General features: G+C 47.3%; 2 protein-coding genes across 3 annotated transcripts in view; one reads left to right on the forward strand and one right to left on the reverse strand.

Moving 5' to 3' along the window:
* Positions 1-243: 243 nt before the first annotated feature.
* ACSF2 (acyl-CoA synthetase family member 2) overlaps positions 244-18,851 on the forward strand; it is a 29,888-nt gene continuing 11,280 nt past the window's right edge. The window contains exons 1-9 of the mRNA XM_010179806.1: positions 244-387; positions 1,495-1,623; positions 2,654-2,707; positions 5,409-5,527; positions 5,733-5,895; positions 6,288-6,383; positions 7,285-7,433; positions 8,036-8,127; positions 9,208-9,284. Coding sequence (XP_010178108.1) covers positions 283-387; positions 1,495-1,623; positions 2,654-2,707; positions 5,409-5,527; positions 5,733-5,895; positions 6,288-6,383; positions 7,285-7,433; positions 8,036-8,127; positions 9,208-9,284 — 984 coding nt within the window. The 5' untranslated portion in view covers positions 244-282. The remainder of the gene's footprint in view (positions 388-1,494; positions 1,624-2,653; positions 2,708-5,408; positions 5,528-5,732; positions 5,896-6,287; positions 6,384-7,284; positions 7,434-8,035; positions 8,128-9,207; positions 9,285-18,851) is intronic.
* CHAD (chondroadherin) lies at positions 11,104-18,295 on the reverse strand. Of its 2 annotated transcripts, none has more exons than XM_010179803.1 (4): positions 17,516-18,295; positions 13,829-13,992; positions 13,465-13,610; positions 11,104-11,454 (listed from the first exon to the last, which is right to left on the reverse strand). In XM_010179803.1, exons 1-3 carry the CDS (start codon positions 18,293-18,295, stop codon positions 13,469-13,471), a joined length of 1,086 nt encoding a protein of 361 aa, XP_010178105.1. In that variant the 3' UTR covers positions 11,104-11,454; positions 13,465-13,468. The 2 variants fall into 2 exon arrangements, with proteins under 2 accessions (XP_010178105.1, XP_010178107.1); XM_010179805.1 differs by having other exon boundaries at positions 11,332-11,457.

Below are 18,851 nucleotides of genomic sequence, written 5' to 3' on the forward strand. Positions count from 1 at the left end.
CTGATAAAGTGACGTATCTCTGACTTTCATTTTATTTTTCTCTTTCTCGGTCGTCGGCTATTTCCAGCAGAGAAAAGCCAGTTGGAGAAATTTACCTCCAGACTTTTGGCTGGTTGATGATCTTTCCAGATGGAGAGAATTGTATTGATGGGTTATAGTAAAGAATATGCTCTTCTCCTTTCCTTTTGCAGTGCCCTGCACGCGGGGGTGCCCTCTGCCTCCCACAGGGTGACCAACAGCTATGTCCAGGGGGCCTTAGATGTTCCCCTTCTCACCAAAACCATGGGCCAGTGCCTGGATGAGACTGTTGAGCGGTTTCCTGACCGCGATGCCTTGGTGTTCTGCCGAGATGGGGTTCGGAAGACGTTTGCTCAGTTCAAAGAGGAGGTGAGTGCCTGGATTGCCTCTTCGAGAGCCCAGGTGGGTGGATAACGGCAGCAGCAGCGTGATGGAGAAATGAGAATGGTTTCATTGCTCAGCTCAAGAGTGAGGTGTTGTATGTGGATCTTCATTCTGGCCCCAAGTAGACTGTGGTGGCACCTCCACAACACACACCTGATGGATGTGTGCTGCCTCAGTCCTTTTCAGAGTCTCAAGATCAAAGGGAGAAGGCAACGTATGTAAAATGCTTGCTGAATATCCCAGAATTATCTTTGATACTTAATACACTAGATAAGGGTGATAAATTTTATGGGTTGAGTTATGGTGTTTTTCTCAGCTGGAGTAGGCTTCAGCTCTTGGATCAGTCGCTCTGTCAGAGGTATTGAGTGTGGGGAGGTTTCCAGGCCAAGCACAAAGGCAACAGAGCAAAGTCAAGGACTTGGTCTCAATATCGTATGCAAAAATGTGTGTGAGTGTATCTGTGTATATGTATGTGTATATGCACACTACATAAATATATATTCTTGTGTGTATTCTGAATGGAAGAGCAATATTTCAAAGCTAACTACCTGGAAAATTTATTAAATGTATGATATGATCTTGCATAGGAAGAATTGTTTGGGTTTTGTTTGGGTTTTTTAGATTTACTAGAATTTTTGTTACATCCATTGAGATAAACAAGATTAGCTGTGTTCACTCCAATTTTTAAAAGTAGGCTGTAATTCACAGAGTAGCTATTAGAGAACAGTTATTCCTCAAGTTCCTATCTCCTATATGGTAGATTTCATAAATTCGTTTAAGAACATAGCAAAGCTCTCCAAACTTTCCTGAATACCTCAGCATATTTATATATACATCTGCACACCTGAAGCATGCTTCCTATCTGGCAAAATAAAGTAGTCCTGTTAATACAGTGACTGAGGATAGGAACCTCAGACTGCTTAAAAGCCCCTTGATACAGTTTTTTCTCATCTGAGTCCTTCTAGAAGTTAGTGATACACCAGAATGGAGGCAAATCCTGGCTTTTTCCCCAGAAAGCAGTGCCTGGTCTCTGTCTCCAGGCCCCGCCGCATCCTGTGTGTGATCCTCAGGCTCTCGTCTTGTGTTTTGCAGGTGGACCAGGCAGCAGCTGGGCTGGTGGCTCTGGGCCTGAAGAAGGGAGACCGGCTGGGGATGTGGGGTCCCAATAAATACGAGTGGGTTCTCATGCAGTTCGCAACTGCCCAGGCTGGAATCATCCTGGTAAGGAGTTTGTCATGTCTGAGTTTTCAGCAGGCTTTTGGGAAGGGAAATGGAGGCAAAGAAGCAACGAGAGATGCTGGAAAGTAAAGTTTGTTGTGTGGCAGTTTTTCTCCCTGCTCTTACCCAGCATGTTAGCTGTTACTGGAGCCAGTATCTAAACAAGATCTGTGCAGCCCTCTATGTCCTTGTCCTCCACTATGTAGGAAAGCAGAGTACAGAGCTTGGAGGAAGGACCAGCAAGAAATGGATGGCTGTGAACTAGCTTGCCGCAGCTGATGATACATGGACACATGCTTTTGCCTATAGGACCGTTTTTGTGTAGCATGCTGCTGACCTAGGCAGTTACCAGATATTTAGATCCCTTCTAAATAGGACCTGTATTGCTTCATGGTGCAAATGCTCACTTAAAAACAGGCCAAGCTGCATAGCCTCAAAAGCCAATTTTCATTTGAGAGTATGACCTGGCACATCCACCAAAATATGTCTTGTTTAGGCAGTGCACCATGGTAAGGACTGCACCGAACCTTCTGGTCTGTTTTCTTCATGGTTCCTCCTGGTGTCTGCTAAGACACAGTGATAAAGTGGATGAGCATGGCTTAGTGTGAACCTGATGGTGAATTCAAATCCAGTGGCCAGTACTCTGTGGAGAGTTGGACAGGAGAAACCTGGCATTTTCATGGTTGTCCATTAGGAAACCTGACTTGCTCGTGAGATTTGAGTTATCAGTTCAGTGGCTTGAACATCTGCCTGGGGGACAGGAGGTTTGGTTTCGGTTCCTGAAACTCTTTTGTGACTATCTCTTCTCTTTTCTGACTGTTTTCTTTTGTGCAAACACAGGATTAAGCCCATTTTTCTGGTAAATGTGAAATTGCTGTAGTGAGGAGCTCTTAGTTCTGTGTGCTGGAGAGGAGGAGAAGAGGCTTTGAGTGTGGCTTGTCCCTGAAAGAGCTTTTCTGTTGGAAAATGTTAGGGCAGAGCATTTCCAAGGCAAGGGTAACTCTGATCAACCTTCTTGTTTCTCCCTTTGAAGGTATCTGTGAATCCAGCCTACCAGGCCCTGGAGCTGGAGTTTGTCCTCAGGAAGGTTTGTATGGCACTTGCTGGTAATGCTAATTTGTTATGAGAATGCATACAAGCAGCTGTCTGTTAAAGGGAGTGTGGGGACACTGTATTGATGAGCTTCTGGTTGAGGACCAGAGAGCAGGACAGGTGGTGGCCATGTAAAGGGAACACCACCACGCAGTGACCAAGGGAACGAAGCTGCCATAAGTGGTCCCATTTGTTGCTGTTCCCTTTGGCTGCCACCCTATCCATTTGATAGAGGCTTCTGCATCCTTCTCATCCCCTTTGTCTGCTAAGAACTATGTAGTGCCAGTATGACCCCAGTAATAACCATACCTGCCAGCAGTCATTTGCTAGGGGATGAGAGAAACAAGACAAGACAAAATATGTGACCCAGGGACTGTTCTACCCAAGAAGCTGGCAGCCAGAACAGCAGATACCATGTATTAACAGAGCGTGGTTGCAGTCTCTGGAGACAACATCTGTCTTAAATCAGCTCTGACTTTCCCACACTCGTGCTCCAGCCTGCCCAGGAGGCAGAACACCGTGTTCTGTCCTGCCTGACGCGGTGCCATCCCGCCTGCTCCTGCTTGAGGCAAAAATCACCATCAGGAAGGCTCAGAAAAGGACCAGCCTACTTGGTAGCTTGTTATCTCCTTCTCAGATGTGTCCTAGGCCTTGCTGGCCTTGCATTTAACCTGATTTAAGTCCTGGGTATTGCCATTGCTTGACATCTTCTGCTGTCTGATCGTGGTGCCTCTGGTACCCTCGTATACCTGCCTGGGTGTGCAATTGCAATGTGCAGAGCACTGACCAGTTTAAACTGTTCTGGCTCCTTAGCTCCAGTAACGAGGAATTCAGGCTAGTAAACTTCTGACTACTGAAAATTAATCCTAGGGTTAAGAAGCTAACTGGCTCATCTGTGGTTTGTTCAGCTTTAAATCAAAGGCTGGTGTTAGAAGAGCTGGAGCCACATCTGGGTCTTCCCAGCACTATCCAAGTTCTGGCTTTGCCTAGAAAGAAGTGGATAATTTCTAGCAACAAAGAGAGACTTTTCACTTGCATCGGTAGCTCTGTAATTGAGTTGCTGGGCTGCAATTTGAGTTCCCATTTCATCCTTCATTTAATCTTCTTACAGTAGTCTCGCCAGTGCCACTCCTGTTTTCATGCATTGGGATTGATCACAGTGCTGCAGTGAAGTACATCCCTTCCCATGTGGGTGTCCTCCTGCTTCTCTCACCAGGTGGAAATGTAAACAGCAGTATTTGCCTCTTTTTCCCAGTGAGACCTGGCTTTTCTTTTTCTTTCCATATGTGTGTCAGATTCTGCTCTGTTTTTTCTCCTCCAGTGTAAATCTGGAATGTCAATGGGATAAGAGCAGAAATGTGCTTCAGCTCCATTGGGAATTACTCCTGTCTTTTCTAGTGTTTGTAGCATTCCTGTGTACCTTTGGCACTGATATCTCTGGTGTCCCTCATTCCCCTAATTATTTATTTGTATTTTTTTTTGTCTGCACAATAACACCCCTCAAGACTTCAGGGCTTTGTTGGATCCTGTCAGCCTCTGCAGTCCCTTCCTTGCCCCATCAGGTTCCCTCTCATTGATATATACAGAAATATGTGCTGAGTAACTATTCCTCTGGTTCCTGCTGTATTTCCAGGGCTTTTAAAGCAAACGGATGTCCGCTTTTATGTGACGGGTCCTTTGAAGATGGGTCTGCTGCCATTCAGGTTGAGATCAAGTGGGAGATGCCCAACTAGAGACCTTTATCTCATACAGCATGTGCCCTGCAAGCTCCTCTCCTCCCATAGCATCTGTTGCACAAAGCTGGTTCAACCAGAATAGTAGTTTGAAGGAACTAATAGTAAAAAGTTACAAAGGCCCAAAACATCCCAGAATAGTCTCAGTCCCCTGGGTTCTAGGCAGACTGTTCCAGAAAATAGAGCAAATGTTTGTCTTCCCTTCTGACAAACCCCAGAAGGTACTTACAAATAATTTATTGGCATAGCCTTGGTCTCCTTATTTCACGGACCCTGGGAAAATAATGAAAACAGCCGAGTAAATCATTTGTGTAAATAGTTTACTTGACAAGAATGTGTTTTTTGGAAGATGAAAGCAATTTGCAAATCTGGGTCAAATTCAGCAAATCTCTGCTGAAAAAGAAATAGAAATTCTTGGAGTAATTAAAGTGCTTTGCTTCAGGATTATGTAAATGTAAAGGTTGAATGAAAAATGTTTTGATTTTTCAAAATAGCTAGCACTTTAAAAAGAAGTGGGAAAATCTTAGGAAACGGAACACCTTAAAAAAACCCCACAACAAAACCCTGGCTTGACCTGAGAGGCGATCTTTAGGTTTGCTTGTTTTTCCAAAGTTCCTCAGAAATCCTCATCTCACATCAACTCAATTTTTTTGGTGTGTTTATTTTTTTCTGTTATGACCTTTTAAGACCTGTTATGCTCTTCAGTGAATCTTCAAACCGCTGCACACCATGGCTCTCACTAGGAAGAGTTTAAAAATCTCCAGGTTTATTCTGGAGAGAGTTTATTGTATCGTGTTTATAGAAACAAGCCATGGAGAAAATCCTGGTGCAGTGTTAATGGCCAACCCTGGCTGTGTGGGGTCACAGGGCTGTGCACATTCCTGTGGCTGTGATGACTGCTTTTATCATGTCCTCAACGTCAACCCGATGTGACTTCTCATGAGTTTCTGTCTCCCTTCACAGGTTGGCTGTAAGGCACTGGTGTTTCCCACTCAATTTAAAACACAGAAATACTATGATATTCTAAAGCAGTTGTGTCCTGAGCTAGAAAAGTCCAGTCCAGGGGGAATAAAGAGCAAAAGGTGAGTTAGGAACATCTAGTGTCTGTGCACTGACCTCGGAGCCGTGTCCTGCCTTGTGTCTGCACATGGGTTGTGAACCCACCCAGGGTCTCATCTGAAGAGCATGGATTAGGCTGTCTGGGAGGTTTGCCCTGACCAGTGTATGCTTATCCAGGTGGTTTTCTCCTTGCTCTATTATCGCTGAGGGTATTTTTCTTTCTACCAGGCTACCTGACCTATCTGTTGTCATCACAGTGGACTCCAAGCTGCCTGGCACTTTCCACATGGATGAGGTGATGCAGGCTGGGGACTGCAGCCACATGAAGCAGCTGAGAGCCGTGCAGCGGACCCTCTCCTGCACTGACCCCATCAACATCCAGTTCACTTCAGTAGGTGCCTGCTCCATGCCTCACGGTTGGGTTCCTTGCTGAGGACGCGGGGGAAGATGTGTGTGATGCTGAGCATTGTTTCCCTTGCTTTCTGCCAAAGTCAAGCCATGTTTCCATCTGCTGTAGGATGGAGGAAGTGTGGTAGCATTTTTCCTTGCTTCTTCCATGCCTGCTGCTCAAGGGCCAATGGAGATGACAGGGTGTAATGTGAATCATTTAATTGTTTGGTTTGGGATGAAGATGCTGTTAAAAAAAAAAAAAGTCTCCCAGATCTGAATGGAGAATGAAGTGCAAGATCACCCCAGAATCTGCCTGAAAAATCCCACCAGAGAGCACAGGTAGCTCATCCTCGGGAAGGGTGGCATCATCGCAGAACGCTCTGTGTCTTGCAGGGAACGACAGGAAGCCCCAAAGGAGCCACCCTCTCTCACAGGAATGTTGTGAATAATGCCAATCTGATCGGGCTGAGGCTGGGGATCACAGAGCAGGTGGGTCTCGCTGAAACAGGGTTTGGGGTGGTCTCCACTGGCAAGAGGACCATGCGTATGGAGAGCGGTGGTGCTTGCTCAGCAGAAGGGCAGGATGTTTTGCTGCAAATGACGTTGAGGGATACTTGTGCATAACATTTGTCATTTCAGTGGAGTTTCATTGATGTTTCTTTTCAGTTTCACATGAAGTTTTTTTTTCTGAAGGAAAAAATACGTGGGGGAAAAATTGTGAAATTAATCACTTTTCATTTTGGTGAATACTCATTGCAAATGATGACAAGACTCCAGATGTAAGCTTTGAATTCTGTTGAATGAGGTTTTAATTTCTTTTACATGACTGTCTCATGTCATGTATACAGCCTTGTAACCCTTATCAGGATATGACCATTCTATTTGTAGTTTCTTTTAAAAATTGTTAAAGGCAAATATTTTCCTTTGAAGTTCTGAAGTGGTTATTTCTAACATAACAGCTTTGATCCAGAAAAAAAGATGGGTTGTTTCAATCAGGCTTCAGAGCCTTTGGTGTTTTCAGAAACAAAATAAAATTAATAGCATGTGCCAAGTCCTGAATATTTCATGCTTGTCATAGCCCTACCACTCTTCTTTTCTGGCATATCATAAAATATTGTGTAAGCAATACCAGACCAGAGAGTCCAGCAAAGAAAAGACACTGCAAAATTACAGAACAAAATGTTGACATTAAAAACTTCCCAAACTGACTTTTATTAAAGGCAGGAAACTTTGACGTAGTGTTTCCACTTAACGGACACAGACGAATGTCAGATTTCCAGCAAGTTTTGAGTGAAAACTTCTCTGTTCAAATTTTTGTTCTTCAGCAGTGGGATGGGCTGGTCACAGCCTGGAAGACCCTTCCTCACTGTTGTCTTTGCCTTGATCCCAGGGCTGTCGTATTTGCCTCCCCGCACCCCTCTATCACTGCCTGTCGTCGGTGGGCGGCTGCATGGTGATGGCTCTGCACGGGTCCTCCTGCATCTTCTCATCACCGAGCTTCGAGGGGAAGGCTGCCCTGGAGGCAGTGTCTCGAGAGAGGTGAGGGCTTGTTTGTGTCTTGCTATGGAGGAGTTTATCACCTTGTGGTGACGCTTTCTGCCCTTGTTTTGTCTGCCAGGCCATTGCTTGCGCTCCTCCTTCCCATGATGGGAGAGGCAGGTTTGCTGGTGCACATACCCACACAGATGCTTCAGGAGCCTAAATCCTGCCTTTTTGGCTGCACTTGGGAGTTTGTCATGCTTCTTTTTTCCCAAAAATAAGGGTTTCTTCAGGTCACTGTAGGGATTTGGCTGGAAAGTCTCTTGGGTTGCTGTGGCTGGTTTGTTTTTACGCTTAACCGCCTGTGCTCCTTCTTCAAGTCCAGCTCTGCTGCTGAGATAGTTGCATTTCCAGATTGTTCATCAAGTGCAGCTTGTAAAACAAGTGAGCTGACATTGTGCATGCATAATACACATATGTATGTATATTTTTATATATTTTTATATATACATATATATGTGCATGGATGAAGAGCACATTTGCTGTGCCTGCCTTTGCTGCTGCTCTGCCATCCTATGTGCAGTGGGACGGGACAGGGCACTGTGCTGGAGCTGCCCTGGTCCCATCTCTGCAGCTTTGCCTTTTCTCTCCCCTTCCTGAAGATGCTCCTATCTGCTCGGCACACCAACCATGTTTATAGACATGCTCTCCCAGCCGGACTTTGGCTCCTATGACCTGTCAAGCCTCCGGGGAGGTAAGTCTCAGAAATCAAATGGAAAAATCCCGAGAAACTGGATATTTCTGGATCCCTGCTGGGAGGCTGCGTTAAGCTTTGTAAACAAACGGCTCTTCCAGAGGAAAAAGTTTATTTGCATGAGCCCCTTGTATTTCACTGTTAATTTGATGCTACATTTCCTTTCTTTGGGATTTCCTTCAAGAATTATGCATTTTTAAGATTTCTTTCATCTTAAAGCAGATTGGGGAAGGATGTTTTTGTTTTACCAGCCTGATTTTTCTCATCTCTCTTCTCACCAGCCACCACCATGTGGCAGCAGATCCATTGTGTGCTTGAGGCTGGTGCAGCCCTAAAGCAGAGCTACACTGTGACTTCTCTGACTTGAACTCTCCTGCCTGGTTTTGAGGTTATTCATCCAAGCGTTCGAGAGGGTGTGATAATGTGTGCTGGTGTGTTCTCCCTTGTCCCAGTCGGCAACAAGAAATAGCTGAGCCGAAACGGGGTGACCACCAGCCCTTATGATGCAGTATCAGCACAGAGAGAAGATGCTGCTGAAGCATAAAGAAACATTTAAGCATATTACCTAGTCATCTCTGTTATGTGAAAAATAATCCTGTGTTGCCTTGTTCCCCAGCAAAGCCTATGTATTACCTTGCTCTTTTGTTCTGTCATCCTAGCATGGGACAGGTGAAAGTGTGGTTTGCCCTCTCCCAGAAGGGCTGCTCTGTGCAAGGCAGAAGGAAAGGTTTTTGGTTCTGTGGGAGTGTTTGTCCTGCTAAAAATCTGTGCCTCCTTCTGCTCTCAATCTTTCATTTTCAGGAACTGCAGCTTGGACTAGGTTTCTGCTGTGGAGTTTATTTTCCTAACAAATCAGCTCTGCTAATCCATTCATTCAGACAAACTGGCCTTACTACTGCCTTTACTTCTAGAATAACTGGGACCTGTATCCATAAAAATATAAAATATTTTGACAGGAACCGGTGTATCCTAACGGTCTTGCCAGCATTTAAATCTGGGAGCACAGAACCTTCTGAGGGACTGCTCCTGGAAATGAGTCGATGGTTTTCCAAGACAGTCACCTTTTCCTCTTTCTTTCAGGAATCATTGCAGGCTCTCCTGTTCCCCCTGAGATCATGAAGGTGGTTATCACCAAGATGCACATGCCCGAGATGGTGGTGAGTTGTGCTTGCTGTGACCAGAGCCACAAGTGCTGTTTGTTGTGGTGGGACCGAATTTGGGCATCTCTACACTGCAGTGATACCCGGTGGTGCTGAAGCTGCTGGGATTGGGCATGATGGGACCCTAAGTGTGGCGCCAGGCTGAGGAGTGAGGGGCTGGGAGGAAAAAGGGGGATTCTGCCTGGTTGCTGTGGAGGAAGCTTTGTAAGAAGAGAAGTTGCATTCAGTGTCATAAACTGAACTCCTGGTGCCTTACAAAGCTTATAAACCCTTCTGTTGTACATGCTGCAAGGATGAATGACTATGGAAGAGGCGCTGCTGGTTTGTATTGGCATGGGTGAGTGCATGTGTTCATCTTGCTGTGGAGCTGTCAGATTTCTTTCACCATCCCAGACTGCATGCAGATATCAAACCTTGTTGCATGCTACGTGTCTGAGTCTGAGTGTGGGAATGGGGGCACCCACACATGCAGAATCGGGCACTGGGTTGCCCGAAAGGCAGCATGTGTCAGATCATGCGTGCTGCTGCTCCATCGCATGTCCCTGCACCCTTGGCAAGAGCATCAGCATGTCCTGTGTGTGGAAGGGGACAGGCCACCAGCGAGGAGATTGGTGGCACTCTAGGTGACGTATTTTATAAGCAGGTTTTGTTTTACTTTAAAGGAAATAACTTTGGTGCTGTGCCGCTTGCAAATGCAGAGGAAGGAGACAGTTGTGATGGACAAACACACGGGACTAGGAGATGGGTTGTGCATATTATTGTTGGCAGACCCACACTGCACCAGCACCAGGGTTTTACAGGGACAAGACTGTCCTCTGCTGTGGGAAGCGGATTCCAGAGCATCTGTCCTGGAGCCGTCTCGGAGGCAGCCAAGGATTTCCTGGATGTGATGCTCTTAATGCCGAGCTGAAAACACCAGGCCAGCCCGGATACTGTGAGGTGACATCTACCTATTTTTATAGTAGGCTTGAGTTTGGCCTCACAGAATATTTTCAGACATTGCTGCCAGTGCCCAGGACTCATTAGGTGTCATGTGTTCCTGCTTTGTAGAAAGAGAAATAATAAAACCCTCCCAAACAGTTGCTCTGCACATAGGCTAAAGAGGATTAAGTCTATATTTGTACCGTTAATCTTGTGTTACTTCTGATCCCCCAGCCCTCAGATAGACACAGGCAGACTTGTTGAATTCATCTTTGCAGCAAGAGCTTTATACAGAAGATGTACATAAGAAAATATACAATTTGATTTCTATCTAGGAGACAGAGGAGTTTTCATCCTCTTAAAGGTCATTTACACTCAGTTACAGAGGAATAAATATACATATATTTATATAACTCTTTAGGATTAAAAAATGCAGTTAAGTTGCAACTGTGGTATCGTAATAGCCGTGACAATAACCCACAGTCATCCTGGTGTCCTGTTGGATCCTCGGAGCATGGGCGGAGAGAAGAGAGGGGTGCCCATGCCAGGCTGCATGGTGCATGCCTTCTCCTCTCAGATGTACAGGCATCTCGGTAGAGCCCACAGAGTGAATCCAGTCTTCAGATGGCTTCAGTTTCGGGGTTTCCCAGTACTACGTCACTTAAATGATTTTGGTCAACCTAGGAAGATTGCTGCCTTCTGGTGGAAAGGGCAACTTGGTCTCGTGGTCACTGGTTCTCGGGCATTACTTCACCTCTCCCCCTCAGCCCTGGCCTGCAGGGATCCCCTCCATGGGAAGGCAGAGGAGTCTCTTTGCATGGATTGAGACCAATTTTTCTGATCAAACAGGTGGGGGAGGGATGCTCCTACCTTCCCACTTGCTTCCACTCCAGTGGAAGGGGAGAGACAGCGACCAACTGGTTGATGGAGGATGTGGGTTGTGTTGCCTCTGGGAAAGATGACTGTGTTTTACTGGCAGGATCTAGGTTAGCTTGTCTTAGTATGGTCATGCATAGTTTAGTTTTTAAAAATGCCTCTTTTTTAAATATATAGATGTCGGAAAAGATTGGAAAGGTGGATTCCATCCTGCAATCAGCAGAGAAGCGGGGATTCGGAGGAGGCTGGAGATGTTCAGATATATCAGAAATGTTTCCTGACAGGTAGGAGAAGCTTAAGGAAGGACTCAGAAGTCAGTAGTTTTCTGATGGTTGATGTGACCGGTCACCAGGACAGGCCGTGCCAGGGACTGCTAGGGGAAAAAAGAGAGAAATCCACATATTTAAGGGAATTTTTCAAGCAGATCAGTAAACGTCTAGCATTTGTCTCTTTATTTTTACACTCAGTGAGTGAATGAAGCCCATACTTGGAAGAGGTATGAGTCAAGGAGCCGTTACGAGTTCCCACAGTAGAAGAGATGGGTTAATCCTGTCGCTGACATCTGCCAACTCCTGTGTAACTCTTGAGTATCATACCCAATGTGCTGATAGTCAGCAAGCACTTCCTTCAGAAAGGAAGAAACCCAAGAGCAAAATTTTACAAGACTAATGAATTATTTTGATGCCTTGGTTCTGAAAAGCCATGGCAGGTAGACTTTTAGAAACTGCCAAGCAGCCTTTCATCTGAAATGTGGTCAGTGACCCACGTTGCTGAAATACAGACCCTCATAGCTGACATCTAGAAAGCTACCTGGCTCTCCAGAGGTGCACAGTGAAGTCAGAGGGACTTCATATTCCTTGAAATCTTGTTCACCACACTGGAGTGGGTTTGTGTGCCTGCATATTTTGGTGCTTGCACCTGAAGGTACCGAGCTTTGTCTTCTGCAAGACTGGAGTAAATAGTTTTCTATTTCATTAATACTTGTAAACCTGGTTGAGAGAGCTGGATGGAAGGTGCTATAGAAAAAAGAGGTATTATTGTCATGGTTTTCTTACTCTCATCATGGAGGAGTGAACTGGAATTGAATTCAGGCAGGAAGAGAAGAAGGTTAAGACCTGTAAATAAAGTACATTTAAGTATTGTGGTTTAGAAAACTGAAGTTTTTCCATCCTTAGAGCAGAATGTTACACACCCTATATGGAACGAGTGGTATTTCCATTTCTAATCCATAAAACCTCTGGCACTGCAAGAGAAACAACTGCTTTAGGAAGGTGCAGAACAGCTGGCATCTTCCCTGACATTTTGGTCATAAATTTACTTTCTCTATCCTGTTATGTATATCCTTGGTGAACTGGGGACCAAACAGCCATAACTGGGTTTTGGGCTTGTGCCTTGTTCTTTCTGTTATGAAAGGGCACAGTGACAACCCTCATTCATACAGTGCAGTGCAAAGTTGTGGCACTTTACTTAAAAAATGAGCAAAGCCCTTTCCCAGGAGCTGACAAAGTTACAGGCTCGACCAGAGTCCTTTGGAATCCACACAAGCTCCAGACCTATTCCTGGGCTGGGGAAAAGCAAGATGCTTGGGATGAAGTGCTGACAGTTGTGGCTTTCTGGCTTCTCTGTGTGCTGAATTTAATACTCGTGGTAGTTTCCAGTTGTGGAAGGTGTTTGTGTGATAGGTTTTCAAGGTTGTTGTTTGGGTTGGTTGATGTCGGCAAGCTCATTGCTCAAGGGAAAGTCAGCCCTGTCTCTGAGTTACCTTCTGGCCCAGAACGCTTTATTCAAAGAATGTTTGCTGTCTCGAACCTCCCTCTTCTGAGACACTAATTTGAAGGCATCAGCCCTTGTTTTTAAATACCCGAGTGCCTTGGATGGGAATAGCAGTTGCTGAAAGGCAGATGCTGGACTCAGAACTGCTCCTCGTGGAAGTCATCTGTTTTCATATGGGCTGGGCAGTCTGTGGCCAGATTTCCCAGCCATGTCCTGCCCTGCATTTTAAACCAGACCCGGAGTATCTTTACTGGGGCAAAAGACTGAGCGTCTCCAGTTAGAAAAGTAAAGCGCGTGTGATCCCAGCTAGGGTTAAGAGTGGGCTAAATCCACCCTTGTTTTGGCACTTAATTATCTGTTTCACCCTTACTTGTTGCCCCAGGCCTGTCTTTAGCCCTGTGGTTGTTTTCCAGGGTTGATTCCATCTCTGATGCTCCAGACATATTACCTGCTCTGGGAGCCCATGGAGATGGAGCAGCTCTGAGCAGAGGTGTCAGTGGGTGAGTGGATGAGCTGTGTTGAGCCAAACCCTAGTGTCATTAAAGTCCCTGTACCTTTGGTGGCATCAGGGTTTGCTGTAGGTCTGACTAAAAGTGAACCACCTTACATGTTTAATGGCGGCTTCCCTTCTTGGACCTCTTGGTGGGGAGCTTGCAGGTGCGGAGGGCCGGGGTGTCTCTGATGGACTGCCCCCGGTACTGTGCGGGCGTGGAGCAGGTCTCCTCGGCGCGGGTGCGATTGCCCTTCAGCCACCTGGGACACAAGGAGGAAGAGTACCGTGAGTTTACAAGAGGTACAAACCATCATGGACAACTCATACCATGAAAGGAGAGGGCAGGCTGGAGAGAGAGCTGCTGAGCAGCCTTCAGCAGCCTCCTCTTGCCTGGCACAGCTCAGGGGGACCTCCCTTGGGTAGACCGCCAAGGAGACCCCAGGGAGCATGGGGAGGGCAGTGGTACGTGGTGCCATACTTGCGCAGATGTGCTAGCTGGCAGTTGCAGTGCCAGGCATTTCGGGAGAGGGTCAGTGTCTCCATTTTGTCGAAGGGGAAGTTGCGGGGCAGCTGGGTGAGCCGGTTGTTCTCCAGGTGAGCAGTCTTCAGCCCGGTCACACCAGCAAATGCGTTATCTGCAAACTAAAGCACAAGGGTTTCTGGTGAGGAACACTGGGTTAGGGAAAAGGACTTCAAACCTGAGTGCCTCTGTTCAAGACTTCATGGTGTGAGCATGGAGGGAGCAAGAGAAGGAGCAGTGGAGGGAGGTCCTTGCTTGCTGGAGGCCCTGGATACCCAGGAGAGGCACCAGGCTGGTGGGCTCATGGGTGATGGAATCTCCTGCCTGAAGAGAGCTGCATCCCAAATCCATGTCTTTGCAGCCACATCCCTAAATAAAATGAAGTCTGGCAGCCCTCTCTATTTTTCAGTCATACTTCTCCATTCTAAATGAAGATATTTTCTGGTTCTATTCCTTTCCAAGGCTGGAAATGCTCCCAGTGCCTGTTGCCTTGCCTGTCCTGGAACAGCTGAAGGAGGGAGTGTTTGTGGCGTCTGAAGGGGCTGTAGACTTTGGCAGTGCCCGGGGGCTCCAAGTGGAAAGTTACACTTGGCATGCAAGCAGTGCAGAAATAGAGGCAGGTTTCTAGCACCTCAACCTTCTCTGTTTTTTTTTTCCTCATTTCCAGTGAGTTGTTTGCAAAGGATGCTGCAAGATTTGTCTCTTCTTGATTAATGGGCAGGCTTTAAGGGAGAGCCTCCCTTAAAAAAGCTGCCAAAGAGAGAAGAGAGGCTGTAGATTTGGCTCTGCAGCCCTCTCCTCTCTTTTGTGAGGTCTCATCTGTTTTTTCTCAGCCCATGGTTACTCAGGTTGTAAAGTTTCTTCTTGAAAGCAAAGCCCTCAACACAAATTTCCTTAGCAGTGATGAATTGGAGAGGGGCATTCTTGACAAACTATTTCTCTCCTTTCTCAAAGTAGGGGACAGCTTTCTTTAAAGGGTGGAGAGGAGACCCACTATGTCTATCAGAACCCACTCCAGTAAAGGTTCTGTGCTTTCAATTCTGGCCAGAAGGTTGCATTTTGGATGGGACCATCAGGGTGTGTTGAAGCTCTCTAAACGGAAAAGGTTGACAGAGGAAATGCCCTATTTTAAGCTGTGAACTTTTGTCATCTTCCAAATTAAGCAATGTTGGATAGGATTAGAGCTTAGCTAAGAGACTCCCAGAGTACTGTAACTGTTGGACAGTCAGCAGTGCTGGCCTCTGCGGTCCAAAACCAAGCTGACCTTGTTAGGTTTTACTGTGCTAATAGGGGAGCTGCTCAGAGATGCTGGCATGTTGCGCAGTGGGGCGGTAGCCTGTCCACGGTCTGGTTTGGACAGTGGTGTACTGTCTCAGCTGCTCATTACCCTCCCAGCCCTATGAGAAGGGTTTGCATCTGCTGTGCTGCCTGCCAGAGCATGTGTTTGTAAAGAAATTGATTATTTCCCCCCTTATTTAGGTGGAGGATTGCTGCTGTAATTGATTTTGCAATAAATACATAGTGAGGGGTGTACGTAGAGCTTCCAGGATCTGCATTGCCTGGTTTCATGTGGATGTGAGCTGTGGGTGCTGGCCCATGTGCCCCAGCCCTGCAGGTGACTTGTGTGGGTCCATGATGCTGGTGGGGAAGAGAAGCTCTGCACTGGAGCTGTGGAGCGGCCCGAGGGCTCTCCTCAGTGCTGGTATAGGCTGGGATAGCGTCATGTGGAAGGGTTTTGCTCTTAATCTGCTCTAAAGTCCCACAGCCATGCAGGGAACAGCACAGGATGGTATTTTTGTGAAGGAGAAAGAGCTGCAGTAAAGATGCCAGTGGTATTTAAAGTATTTGATAGTGACTTCCAAGGTCATGAGGCCTCGGTGATTAGATGTGTCCCAGCAGTGCAAAGTTTACGCGTGGGCCGTTTGGATATGAGGCCTTTGAGGATTTGAAAATAAAACTCTGAGCTGGGATGGGAGCTTTGTTTTCCTGAAAAAGAATGCAAGCCTTAAAGCTGCAGAGGCCACCCCTGTTAGTGCTGATCCCATAAACTGGTGTCTTACTGGGCTGTTCGGGAGGAAAGGAGGCATCTGGCTGCAGAAGACCCTTTAAAGGTCCTATCCGCAGGTGGTCACTGAAAAGAAGAAAGTCTTTTTTTGCTGACTAGAGTTGTTAACCCTTTTTGGCCAGTCCAAGGACATTTAATTCCCTGGAGCACCCCAGCATCATGGGTTGGTCTGTTTTCTTCAGTGTATAATGTGGGACTCTGATGTCTCTACAGGTGCCACAACATTTAAGCTGTAACTTTTGACTTGTGCTTGATGAAAGTGCCTTAAAACTGAGTCTGCAGAAGTGCTGTGACAGCATGTCTGAGCTCTTGCCTAGAGAGGTCAGTGGATCGTTTTCAAGTGTTGACTTTGGTTACTCCCATCCTGGAGGGGTTAATGCTGAGAGTGGACAAGGGCTCAAATACTGACTAGCTTCTCCACCTGGGGAAGCTGCAATTCCAGGTTTTGAGCATTTTGAGATGCTATAACCCCCTGAAAACTCTGGTGTGCTCTATTCTTGGTAGCTTTCAGGGCCTATAAGGCCCTTTAAGTTGCTCTTTGCTAAGAAATTCTCTTTTTCATCACACCTCCCTGCATGTAGTGGGTGTTGCTTTGTCCTACCCTGCCTCACCTGGATGCCCTTTGTCTTTGAGCTTCCTGGCAAAGCATCATCCCAGGGAGAACTGTTCTTTTCCACCTGCAGCACCCCCCTTTCCAGACATGAAGGGTGGACCTAGGACATGGATTGCAGTAGGGTGCTGCTGCCCTTGCACTGTGCTTTTTTCTCTTTTTGCACTACCTGGCATTTCAGATTTTCTAATGCAAGGTATTCCCTGAGTGTGATGCTCCTGCCTATGGATCATGCTTTCTCACAGAAGAAGGGGGTTGTTTTGCCATCTGGGATACCTGCATATCCCCTCTCCTCTCCAGTGGGAACAGGGCTCCTTTGTATGATGCTGCAAGAACTCCTTTTGAGAGAGCATTAATAAACAAACCTTTCTTTATAACATGCACAGTTGGAAGGCATGGGGGGAGACAAGGATGAAGGTCTGTGTCCCTACCTGTCTGTGAAACGTGGGGATGAAACTGCTGCTATCCGTAGCCCCCCTGAGGAGTCTCCTCCTCCCAGCCTACAGCAGGTACCAGGCTGAAGGAAGGAGGCAGAAGGGCTCAGCTCTGCAGGGTGGCAGTGCCCTTCGGTCCCTCGAGTATGAGGCAGACACTAGCCTCTCATGCCACACCTTGCACCTAGGATGATGGAAGGTTGCTGAGTGTCCTGGAGCACCCCAAATACCTTTCCTAATGACTGGTGTCACCTCCAGCCTGGGAGGGAATGCACTACCTTTCCAGGGAGTTTCATCCGCTCCTGATAATTTGGTTTTGCATAAAATAACAGAAGGGTGGAGTTGTCTGTCTCATCCCTTGTTTGGGCCGTGTCAGGGTTGTTATCAGCTGGCCAGTGCCTCCCTGCCTGCAGAGCCTGCAGGTCTATGTCTCCCCTCTCCTCTGCAAGGGATGGCAAACCGAGGGCTTTGTAAAGGAGAAGAAAATCAAGCCCTGTGTTTCTCATCTGAAGCAAATGGAAAGAGAAAGGACTCACCTTCTTCAGTTTCATGTTGTCCAGGTTGAGTGTCTGCAGGTAGCGCCCGAAGGACTGGAAGGCATTGTCAGGGATGACCTCAACTGGGTTATGAGAGAGCTTCAGCTCCTCCAGCACTCTCAGCTTACTCATTGCATTCACAGGGTAGCTGCTCAGCTGGTTCTTGTCCAGGTGGAGGACAGCGAGATTTTCTACGTCCTCCAGGGTCCCAGGCAGGAGGTTGGTGAGGGAGTTGTCAGACAGGAAGAGCCAGCGCAGGTCTTTAGCCCCGTTGAAGACCCCTGGTTTCAGTTCCCGGATTTTATTGCTGCCCAAGTGCAGGATGAAGAGGTTGACAAGAGGGGAGAGGACCCCTTTGGGTAGGTCTGGGATCTTGTTCTGGTCCAGATACAGGTAGGTGAGCTCAGACAGGTCATCAAAGGCTCCTGACTTTATGACACTGATCTGGTTGTCAGTGAGATAGAGGTAGACCAGGCTCTTGAGACCCCTGAAGGCTCCGGTTGAGATCTCCTTGATCCGTGAGCTCTGGAGGTGCAGGGACACCAGCTTCTTCATGTCGCGGAAGCCGTTGGTTGGCAGGACGGGGAAGTTGTTCTTCTGCAGGTTGAGAAGCCGCGTTTGGTCAGGCACCTTGGGGATCTTCTTCAGCCCCGCGTTGTCGCAGATGACGTGCTGCAGGTCCCCACCGTGACAGTGGCAGCTCGGAGGACATGCCTGCACGATGGAGGCGAGACATGCCAGTAGGCTGAGGACACTGATGAAGAAGCCTGACCGATTCATGGTCAGATCTGGAATTAGTGTGGTGTGAAGAGAAGAAGCAGGAGGAGGAGGGAGATGGGTGGGAGAGAGAGAGTAACTGGGTTTGCAGCATGCTGAACACAGCCCTATTTATAATGTTATTAAAAAGCAAAATCCCTTCCCACAAACCACAGGCAGCAGCCAGTTGGAAGCAACTGGCTTTGGGAACTCACTATGAGCTTAACCCCTTGGCACCAGGCAGAGGAGTGTCCGCGGGCCTGCCTGGCCCTGCTGCCGAGGTGGTTGTCCTCTCTGCGACGGGGAAGGCAAATGGTCAGGAAGAACAGATGCAGATCTGCTCTGTGGGGAGCCTCTCTGGTCCCTGCTGGGCTGAGCAGGGTCCAGTTTCATCCCTGCGGGGGCGGGAAACAACTTGATTTGGATGCTCTGCAGCCACCTCATGATGAGGCTTTCAGCAGGCTCCTGGGCTGTATTTTAGCCTTGGCTGGTTTGGGGAGAGGCACCTTGTCCTCCTATCACAGAGGAAGGTTTTGCGGGGGGAGTCTTGTCTTGCCAAAGGATTGTGCCTGAGCAGGAA

Source organism: Mesitornis unicolor, unplaced genomic scaffold (assembly GCF_000695765.1).
Source record: "Mesitornis unicolor isolate BGI_N332 unplaced genomic scaffold, ASM69576v1 scaffold50152, whole genome shotgun sequence".
NCBI classification, from domain to species: domain Eukaryota; kingdom Metazoa; phylum Chordata; class Aves; order Mesitornithiformes; family Mesitornithidae; genus Mesitornis; species Mesitornis unicolor.